This window comes from Bidens hawaiensis, unplaced genomic scaffold (assembly GCF_021521415.1).
Source record: "Bidens hawaiensis isolate Kalapana, Puna unplaced genomic scaffold, B.hawaiensis_p1.1 tig00011189_1, whole genome shotgun sequence".
NCBI lineage: Eukaryota > Viridiplantae > Streptophyta > Magnoliopsida > Asterales > Asteraceae > Bidens > Bidens hawaiensis.
The window spans coordinates 722825-734161 of record NW_027491869.1 but is presented as its reverse complement, the minus strand read 5'-3'; the positions used below and the strand labels follow the sequence as shown (position 1 = coordinate 734161).

The following is an 11337-nucleotide window of genomic DNA, read 5'->3' as shown; positions in this document are numbered from 1 at the left end:
TTTGATGGTGATTTTTTATAATAATATCATATAACTCTTTCTTTATGTTGAAAATTATCAAAGAGAACAGACTTGGACGGACAATATAACAACGTAACAAATCATAACCACACCATTGAAATTCAAAACTATACATGTTGTACGGCTATAATTTAATTTTTATTTTTATAACTTATCATTTACCTTTATTATTATTTTATGTATAATCTGGAACTGCTTTTTTGATTAATTAAACATTATTTTTGTTATTTAAAAGTTGTATTCTATCAAAGATGGTTTATGATATTTAATAAAGAATCTTGTTGAGTCGTGAAATAAAGGTTGAGAGTTGAGACTAATAGATTTGCCCCCTAGTGCGATCGTAATAGAACATTAGATATTTAACAAACGCTTAATAGAATTCAACACTCATTATGTCTCTCTCCCTCTTAGGGTAAGACCCACAAAACATTATGGATTTAAAACAACATTTTTAAACACACATAATGATATTTTTTTATAGGATACACACACTCATTTATCCCTACACATATTCTTAAATTGTCCCTATGTCAAGTTTTGAATGATGGTCTTCATTCTTAAAGACAAATGCCTTTACCACCTAATCAAAGCTGGAATGACAGTGTAAATATGTTTATTTGTTCCATTTGAGATGGGGTAATATCACATATATAAATTAGGTGGCGGAGGAAAAACAAGTAAGGTTAGGCAAAATCAATCCGAAAAATGAATACATCAAATCTAAATCAGTTTTAAGTGATCATTATGCTACTAGGATTGCCATTAAAAAAATCGTCAGAGTCGGCGGGATTAATTAGGCGTCCAGTGAGATTTTTTGGACAAAAGGCAAAATTTGTTTGGTTAAAAACCATGCTGAGTAATGGTTCTAAAGTGATTGGTTCAACGAGGTTTAAAGAAAATATTATGGAATTTGGTTGGTTAAATGAACATTTTAATCATTTCTCTTAAAATAAAAAGAAAAAAAAAACTCGAGGGAGAGAGAGCGAGCCTTTAAATTGTAGTCAAGCACAAATTATGATGTTTTCTTTTAATAGCTACCGAATCATTCAAATGCGCTACTGTCGATATTCACCACATTAGAAAACACTAGCCTCCGAACCAGGGAAAATCCTCACCTAGGGCCGACGCCCATGAACATCCACCTGAAGGCACGACAGTGCGGTGAGATAAAACTCGCTCAGTTCAAGGATCGAACTAGTGATCGCCGCCTACTCGCCTAGTCTCCTATCGTCACTTGGTGCCGCCGAAACTAAATGGTGAAGGCAAGAATCGAACCACCCGAGTCACATGAAACACCGGGTCTCTCCCAACCATCCACCACCAGCTCATTGGTTCACACGTTATGATGTTAATAGTTATATTTTTTTTTAGATGTTAATGTTGTTTATATTGATTATTAAATTAAATACCCAGAGGAAATATTCGATGCTTTAGCCCAAATTATTTTATTTTCCACTTCAGCCTAGACCCAATAGATTATTGCGGCCCACATTACTAGCCCAGGAGAATCCAATATTCAAAATCGCTTTGGTCCTATCTAAGCCTAGCTGCCAACACAACCCAACCTAGCCAGCCCGAAAAAGAAACCTGAACCAACACCTCTTAATCGCCCAGTCCTCATTCCACTTATCAGCCAATCCGGTTAAGCCACCAGGCCAGGTCTGACCCATTTCTCACACAGTGGACCGTGCCAATAAACGTGTTATAAACCCAAATTGCCAAAGTTGACCAATTAATATAAGTAGGGGTGTTCTTCTCGTTTTTCGGGTTTTTCGGGTCGGGTTCTTTGGGTTTCAAAGTTTTAAATCTTAACCCGAAACCCAACCCAAATCTCTCACGGGTTTTTCGGGTTCGAATTTTTTCGGGCTCTGGTTTTTTCGGGTTTGGTTAATCGGGTTTTGAGTATCCTAGAAAATGAAACTAAAAACAAAAAAATTTAAAAAACTTCAATGCTAAAATTAAAATAGCATATATTTCTTTGTACGTAACGCAAATAATCAAATATTAAACCAACATAGATAAAGTCATAAAACAATTCAAAAGAAAAGTAAAACTTAGTAACTAACTCGAACCATAATCGTCTTCGATCAGCGTGATTTGGCTGTTCTATTACGATTGCTATTGGTTATAAACGGAAAACAAAAATTAACAATAAACAATCGATCCATAATAGTTGGAATAACAACAGTCGATTAGGCTCAAATTCTGATAACTTTAGTGACTAAGACTAGTCATATTATACCTAAAAATATATTTAATTTCAAAACTAAAAGTTTATTCGGATTTTTCGGGTTGACCCGAAACTTATAAAACAAACCCGAGAACCAACCCGAATTACTTCGGTTCGGGTTCGGGTTTTTCGAGTCGGGTTAGTTTGGGTTCAGGTACGGGTTTTTCGGGTTGGGTTTCAGGTTTCGGGTAAAAGTGACAGCCCCTACGTATAGGTGCATGTTGTACTGGGCTGGGGCTGGCCTGGCATTTCAGATCCAAAAACTTAGATTTAGGTTGAATTGGAGTTTTTGGGCTGACCCGATAAACAAGATGAGTCGGGTGAGGGAAGAACAGTTATCTGTATTTGTTTGTGGCAGAGCCATCACTTGAATCACCGGCAATCCCTGTAATCATCTTCATCTCATCTCTGTCTTGAATCAGGTTAGGGTTTCTCCTAGGTACAACTCTCAAATCATTAGTGTAGCCTCACTTTTTGAGATAATAAGATTATTATACCAGATAGAACTTATTCATTTCTTCAATTAAAACTGAAGATTTTTAGAAATTTGGCATCGGGATTCTTCAATTTTAAAATTGAATGAAAACCCATCACTCAGATTAATGTTAATTGTTAAATTGTTTCTTGTGAAGTTTGAATAATCACTTTTGTGATCATGATAGCTGTGTGTATGCACTTGATTGAATTTGTGATATACAACCTTGTTATTGCTTGCTTATAATCTTCCACCCTCATCTGAATCTACATACATCATATGTGTCAAACTGTCAATTATTCGATATAATTACTACAGTTATTGCCTTTTAAAAAGAATGTTACTGCAAATTTTCATCAACAAGCAACAGAAAATACTTGTTGCCAGATGGTGTGCAAAGTGTAATAGGACCGCAAAGATCAACATGTATTAGTTCAAGATTCAATAGTCATACCATCAGATTCATGTGATACCCACATGAATCTGCTAAAATCATCAACAAGCAACAGAAAATACTTGTTGCCAGATGGTGTGCAAGGTGTAATAGGACCGCTAAGATCAACATGTATTAGTTCAAGAGGCTGTTTTGCTTGATACGAGGCATGAGACGGAAATGGGAGCCTTCGTTGCTTCCCGACCAAGCAACTTTCACAAAGTTGTGACTTGTGGTTTATGCTTGGAACCCCAATCACTAACTTTTCTTGTGTCATCATTCTCATGGCATCAAAATTTAAATGCCCGAGACGAGCATGCCAAATCCAAGCTGTCTCGTTCATTTTAGAAAATAAACAGGTTGGTAAAACAACATGAAGACACACTTTATAGAGCCGGTTTGGAGACCTCTTGACCTTCATTAGCGCTGCACCCGATCGATCATAGAGTGAGAGATAACTGTTCTCAATATTTGTCTTGCATCCAACCTCATCAAATTACCCGAGACTCAATATGTTATTACATAAATCTGGAATGTAATAAACATTAGTAATGAGTCTTTGATCGCCATTTTTACATTGAAGAAGAATCGACCCTTGCCTCTGATTTCAACTGCCGAACCATCTCCAAACTTTACACGCCCTATCGTTTTTTCATCGAGTTCACTAAAGTAAATCCGTTCACCGGTCATGTGATTGCTTGCACCATTATCTAAGTACCAAACGCCTTTCTCGGTACTGTATTTGGCATATTCACTAGGAAACACCTTTTTCATACAACATTACCAAATCTTGTGGAGACTTTACCATTAGTAAAGTAGCATCATCATCCTCCCTTGCCAAATTAGCTTCGCCTTCAGTTCTTCTCGGAGCCCAACAATTGGCTACAAAGTGACCGAGCCTGTCACAGTTGTAAAACCTTTTGCCATTTTGATCAGCCTGTTCTGGCCTTTGATTATTATTCGAGGGATGTCTACCTCCTCGTCCGCGGCTGCCAAGTCTACAGAAACCTCGACCACGACCACGGTGAGTGATCGGAGCTGATCCTCGACCTCTACCGACTTGTTTCGTCTTAGATCTGTGCTTCTCTTGCCACTCAGATTTGGTTAGTAATAACTGACCTGAAGAGTCTTTGGCTGCTCCAACGGGTTTGATACGTTCTTCGTATGCTTTGAGTCGTCCGACGATCTCTTCAAATGGCATAGTATTTAGGTCGGAATACTGTTCTATTGTAGCAACAATAGGAAGAAATTTGGTGGGTGCAGAAGTCAACAACTTCTTTACTAACACCTTTTCTTCAATTATCGTTCCAAGTGTTTGGAACTTGGACACGATCCCACCAATCTTGCTAGCATAATCATCAATGCTATCAGCCTCCTTCTTGCTCAATAATTCAAACTCTCGGTTAAGAGTTTGAATCCGAGCCTGTTGTACCCTTTCAGCACCAAGATACCGAACTTTAAGGGCGTTCCACACGTCCTTAGCCTCCTTGTGACATGCAACTTGCAACAAGATGTCTTCCGGCAGCGCCTGGAAGATGAAAGCCCTTACTTTCTTCCTGACTTTGACATCCACGTCATCTCCTTCAGGTGGTTCTATGGCATCCCATATTCCTTGGGCATCCATGAACGACTCCATCTTGATAGCCCAAGAGGTATAGTTCATTGTACTTAGTAACGGACATTGGTACGATGTTTCGTATGGTAAGCGGCCTGGGGGAAACAATTTTAGTTCGTCTGGAAAGAGGGTGAAAACTGAAACTTCTAAGTTTAGGAGGGATGCGGCATTCGGTAATTGCAAGAAGTGCAGCAAACTACACAAGGGGGAGTGTAAGAGTGGGTCCGGCACCTGTTTTCGTTGCGATAAGGTCGGGCACCCCCACTTAGAGGTGCACAAATCGGTTTTTTTGAAAAAACCGGTTCGGTTATTAACCGGACCGGTTTTTTTTATCCAGAAAAAAACCGGTTCGGTTAATAACCGGACCGGTTATTAACCGGTTTTTGTCAATGAAAACTCAAACCGGCCAAACCGGTTTGGACCGGTTTAGAAACCGGTTAGAACCGGTTATTAAACCGGTTTTTTTACAACCGGTTTTTAATAACCGGTCTAACCGGTTAACCGGTTTTTTTTTTTTTTTTTTTTTTTTTTTTTTTTTTTTTTTGCTTTAGGGTTTAGGGTTTAGGGTTTCGTTGTTAGCATTCTTTGCTTGGAAGATTAAAAACACATAACTTTCATTTATAGCTTTTACATTAAAAATACAAACATTAAATCGTTATCGCATATTCGTAACTCAAAAATACAAACATTAAAGAATGCTTAGACACGATTACATTAACAAGTTGATGTTTGTTACTCATTTTCTTCGCTACCCGATCCCGAGCTATTCCTTAGGTAATCGTCGTACGCGGCTTCTTCATCGGTCATTGGTTGAGTGTGTCCTTGATTGACCTCGTCTTCATACAAGGCCGCCTCATACTCCATTTCCCCCTCGAGTGAGCGTTGATGTTGTGCCCTATCTAAAGAGTCCAAGTAATCCTTGTAGCAAATCGACATCTCTACAGCTGGTGGAGTGAGTCGAGTCCTCCTAATCGATATAACCCTGCCAGAAACAGAAAAAGCAGACTCCGAAGCTACCGTGGAAGCTTGGACCGTTAGTAAATCTTTGGCCATGGCGGCGAGGATCGGAAACTCATCCTCCTTACCTCTCCACCAAGCCAGCATATCAAGACTTCTAAATTCATCCGGAGTCATGTGTTTCACAAAGTTGGTACCACCATACCTTCCAAGTTCACTGCTTGGGGTGTTTACCCTTTGACGTTTACCGGCGTCTTCCCAAATCATGTAGTACATCCCCATTTCAAGGTCGGTTTGGGATTGGGATTGGGCAACAGCTCTTAACGAGTCATGAATTTGGGAAGACGACCCGTGTTTTGTAAGGTAAACATCATACATGTTTGCCAAGGTGGTGTTGAAAGCATTCTTTAAAGTTTGGTTATAATGGGGGTTTTGATCGTCGTTTAACTCTAGCTCATCACAAATTTTTTCTATTAAAGCTTCAACACCACCAACATTGATGCAAGGGTTTAACGCAGCCGCACAGGTCAAAACAGCGGGTAGTTGTTGAAAATATTTTCTAAATTTTTCTTTCATTTTTGCACCCATATCAAAATAAGGTGCACCCCTACAATGAATTTCAGTCAACTTTGTGCACATGACAGCAATTTTTGGTAAAGCAATGGGGCTTGTTGGATAGTAAACCCCGGATAAACTAGTTGTGCAAGATTTAAAAATTTGAAGAACCTCCGTAACGATCTCAATCAATAACCAGTTTCTAGGATCGTACGGTGCACATTTACCCCTATTTGACAAAATTTGATGAAACGCAATTAACGATTGTTTTTGTTGGATGGCTTTCTCAAACATTTCACAAGTCGAGTTCCATCTTGTTGGACAATCCCAATTAGGCCCCAACCATTGACAGTTAGCTTCTTCACAAAATTTTTTGTATCTTGAAAATGTTGAATTGTTGCTAAAAACATCTCGTAACATTCTTTTAAAATTGTTTCTTTGCGTTTCGATCACGTTTAACCCATCTTGCACGGCCAAGTTGATAATATGTGCAATGCATCGGCTATGAAAAAACGCTCCATCACAGATAGGTTTATACTTTAATTTTAAATGGCCAACCGCGGCCGTATTGTTGGACGCGTTATCAAACGATATTGAAAAGATTTTATCTTCAATCTTGTATTGTCGAATGACTTTATCCAAGAGTTTAAAAATATTTCTACCCGTGTGCGGGTAATCAAACAATTGAAACGCAACGGTTCGTTTCATCATTTGCCACGACCGGGGGTCAACCCAATGAGCCGTCACACAAATGTATGAGTCGGGCGAACCATTAGGTACCGACCACACATCCGTTGTTAAGTTCACACCAGTTTGTAAGTTTGAAAAGTATGAAATTAGTTCGGATTTAGCGTTTTTCCATGCTTTAAGACAATCTCTTCTAAGGGTCGAACGACTTACGTGTTGGTAGCGTGGTTGAACATACTTTTGCATCATCTCCGTGAATTGAGGGTTGTCGAAGTGGTTGAAAGGAAGTGATTGTTGAATCACAAAGTTGCCAAACTGTTGACGTACCGCTTCAAGGTCGTACGTAAACACCGTTCCTTGATTCGTCATCTCCGGCTGCGAACTACTTCCGGATTCGTCCTTCAAGACCTTGCAAGAGGGCTTTTCTACATGAGCTCTTAAACTGGAGTTTGCTTCTTTGTTATAAAACTTCAAACAATGTTTGCATCTAGCTTTTTGGGTTCCGTTAGACATTTCGCATAGGTCGAAATGTTGCCAAATATCTTGGTTTCGTTTCGTGGGGATGACCCGAACGACGGTTTCTCCCGTGTTCGAGGCACCCATGTTGACCGATGAAGCAGCACTTTGGGAGGCCATGATAATCGACTACGAATTAAGAGTGGTATACTCGAGTATGAAATAAACGACTACGAAAGAAGAGCGTTTGGAGTTGTATAATCGCGTATGAAATAAACGTTTAGAGCGTTTGGAGTTGTATAATCAAGTGTGATCTAACCAATACCCAACCTAAACTATATATAGATGTTTGTGGGGGTAAAATGGTAAAAAAACAAAAAAAAAAACGGCTAAAAAACGGTCAAAAAAAAAAAAAAAACGGCTATAAAGCCGTTTGGTAACGTTCGAAAACCGGTTTAACCGGTTAACCGGTTATTAAAAAACCGGTTAACCGGTTTTTTTTATAACGGTAATAAACCGGTTATTTTAAAAACCGGTTAACCGGTTTTTTAATAACCGGTTATTAAAAAAAACCGGTTATAAAAAAAACCGGTTATAAAACCGGTTTTGGCTCCAAAACGTATAACCGATACGTAAACCGGTTACGTAAACCGGTCAAACCGGTTTTTAAAAAAACCGGTTTTTAAAAAACCGGTTTCCGGTTGAACCGGCCAAACCGGTTCCGTAACCGGTTTTTTTGAACACCTCTACCCCCACTACGAGTGTCCGACTCTGACTTGTTTCCGCTGTAGGGGTTCCGGTCACTTTTCATCAAACTGCTCTACCAGTAAGGTGGGGGGGTCCGGTCAGGGGACTTCCTCAAGAGGGAAGATGGAAGAGAAGCCGAAGGCCAGGGCAAGGGCCTTCAACATCTCCAAGAAGGAAGTAAAAGAGGATGCGGATGTCGTTTCAGGTACTTTTCCTTAATTAGCTTTCATTCCACCGTATAATTTCTTGTTCCTTTGAAATCGTATGTGATGACCGTGTAGCTAAGCAGTAGTATAATATCGTCCCAGGTACTTTTCTACTTGATGAATTACAGGCGTCAGTTTTATTTGTTTCGGGCGCCAGTAGAAGTTTTGTGTCTACCGCTTTCTGTTCCTCGTTGAATAAATCACCCGACCGCGTAGTCGATGTGTTTGAGGTTGAGGCCGTCGTAGGAAAATCCGTGTCCGTGTTTAGGGCTATTCAGGGTTGTTCCATCGAGTTGTCTGGGTATAGGTTTCCGGTGCGGTTGTATTTGATGCCGCTTGATTTTTTCGATGTGGTACTCGGGATGGATTGGCTCGCAAGTGTTGACGCTCAAATTATTTGTGGCAAGAAGCTTGTTCGTCTGAGGGCCCCGGATGGGACCCAAATCACTGTCTTCGGTGATCGAAATGGTGTGACGCCACACATCATATCTATGCTTAAGGCGAGGAGGTTGATGTGGCGGGGTTGCGGGGCGTATCTGGCATATGCTATAAATATGAAAACCGAGGTGGCTACCGTCGGTGATGTTCCTATTGTTCGGGATTTCCCAGATGTATTTCCAGATGATTTGTCAGATGTGCCGCCGGACCGCGAGGTCGAGTTCCAGATAGACCTTGTGCTGGGCACAAAACCCGTTGCTCGAGCCCCTTATCTTCTAGCACCGAATGAGATGAAAGAACTTGTGGCCCAGTTGGAAGACTTTCTCGACAAGGGCTTCATTCGACCGAGCATCTCGCCTTGGGGTTTTCTGGTCTTGTTCGTTAAGAAGAAGGACGGTAGCATGAGGATGTGCATTGACTACCGTGAGTTGAATAAGCTCACCGTTAAAAATCGGTACCCGCTCCAGAAGATCGACGACTTATTTGATCAGCTCCAAGGAGCTAGTTGGTTCTCGAAGATCGACCTTAGATCCGGGTATCATCAGTTAAAAATTCGGGAGGAAGATATTCCTAAGACCGCTTTCCGCACTCGTTATGGACATTACGAGTTCCTCGTGATGTCTTTCGGTTTGACCAACGCACCGGCCGCGTTCATGGACCTTATGAACCGGGTGTGCAGGCCGATGCTCGACCGTTCAGTTATTGTATTCATCTATGACATCCTGGTATATTCCTAAAATGAATCTGATCACGCCGGTTATCTCGTGGAAGTGTTGGAGGCTCTGCGGAAGAACAAACTGTATGCGAAATTTTCTAAGTGTTCCTTCTGGTTGCATGAGGTTCAATTCTTGGGTCATGTTATTAACCCGAGTGGTATTCTAGTTGACCCTGCAAAGGTAGAAGCCGTGAATGAATGGGAGTCTCCTAAGTCTCCATCTGAAATCCGTAGCTTTCTGGGTTTGGCGGGGTATTACCGCCGCTTTATTCCCGACTTTTCAAAAATTGCTTCTTCACTGACAAGGTTGACTAAGAAGAGTGTTAAGTTCGTTTGGGGTACTGAGCAGGAGGAGGCTTTTCTCGAGCTGAAGAATAGGTTGACGCATGCACCGATTTTAGCTTTACCTGATGGCACCGATGATTTGGTAGTGTATTCTGATGCCTCTTATCAGGGGCTTGGGTGTGTTTTGATGCAGCGAGGTCGAGTCATCGCTTATGCCTCACGGCAGTTGAAGCCTCACGAGGCAACTTATCCTACTCACGATTTGGAGCTTGCGGCCCTTGTGTTTGCGCTTAAGTTGTGGTGGCACTATTTGTAAGGTGTTCCCTGTGTTATCTATACCGATCATAAGAGTTTAAAATATTTCTGTGAACAAAAGGAACTGAATATGCGCCAGCGTCGATGGTTGGAGTTGATTAAGGATTATGATTTGGAGATTATGTACCACCCCGGTAAGGCTAACGTGGTGGCTGACTCGTTGAGCCGGAAGGAGAGACCGAAGCCGATCCATGTAAAATCTTACCAGCTCATCCTGAAACCCGATATTTTGAAGCAAATAGCCAGCGTTCAAAATGAGGCTTTGCAGGTGGAATGGATTATGTCAGAACGTGTTTGGGGTCAGGAGAAATTGTTGGAAGACGTCGGTGATGAGGTGAAGTATAAAGATGGTCGTTTATGGGTACCGAAGTATGGGGGATTCAGAGATAAAATTTTGGATGAGGCACACAATTCGCGCTATTCTATTCACCCGGGCGCGACCAAGATGTACCAAGACTTGAAGAAAAATTTTTGGTGGCCAGCGATGAAATTTGAAGTGGCTCAGTACGTGAGTAAGTGTTTGACGTGTCTACAAGTTAAGGCAGAACATCAGAAGCCGTTTGGGAAACTTCAGCCGTTGGAAATACCTGAGTGGAAATGGGAGCATCTTACTATGGATTTCGTGACTAAACTACCTCGTACTCCTAGGGGTAATTATGACACCATTTGGGTAATCGTGGATAGACTGACAAAGAGCGCTCACTTCTTGCCGATTCGAGAGACTTTTAATTCTAAGCAGCTGGCCGATGTGTTTATTCGTAAGATCGTCTCTAAGCACGGGGTTCCGGTATCTATTTTTTCGGATAGGGATACGCGTTTCACCTCCAGGTTTTAGAAAAGGTTTCACCAGGAGATAGGCACCAAACTCCTCATCAGCACTGCTTATCACCCACAGACGGATGGTTAGTCTGAGAGGACCATTCAGACTCTCGAGGATATGTTGCGGGCTTGTGTTATCGACTTTGGTGGTAGTTGGGACCGCCACTTACCGTTGGTAGAGTTCTTGTATAATAACAGTTATCACGCCGTGATTGGGATGCCACCGTTTGAGATGTTGTATGGTAGGAGGTGTAGGACTCCAGTCTGTTGGGGTTCCATTGGTCAGAAGCAGTTGGATAGTTTGGAGGTGGTCAAGGCTACGACTGAGAAACTCGACAAGATTAAAGCGTTTATGAAGGCCGCGCAGGATCGTCAGAAGTCTT

The 11337-nt window shown here is 41.3% G+C and overlaps 1 protein-coding gene across 1 annotated transcript; it reads right to left on the bottom strand.

The window, feature by feature from the left end:
* Positions 1-3913: 3913 nt before the first annotated feature.
* LOC143537441 (uncharacterized) lies at positions 3914-4795 on the bottom strand. The gene has a single exon (XM_077031214.1). It carries the CDS (start codon positions 4793-4795, stop codon positions 3914-3916), a length of 882 nt encoding a protein of 293 aa, XP_076887329.1.
* Between the last annotated feature and the right edge of the window lie 6542 nt (positions 4796-11337).

What these genes read in the sequence shown, in the direction of transcription:
- LOC143537441 (XM_077031214.1), bottom strand. Translation starts at nt 4,795, where the DNA reads ATGGAGTCGTTCATGGATGCCCAAGGAATATGGGATGCCATAGAACCA.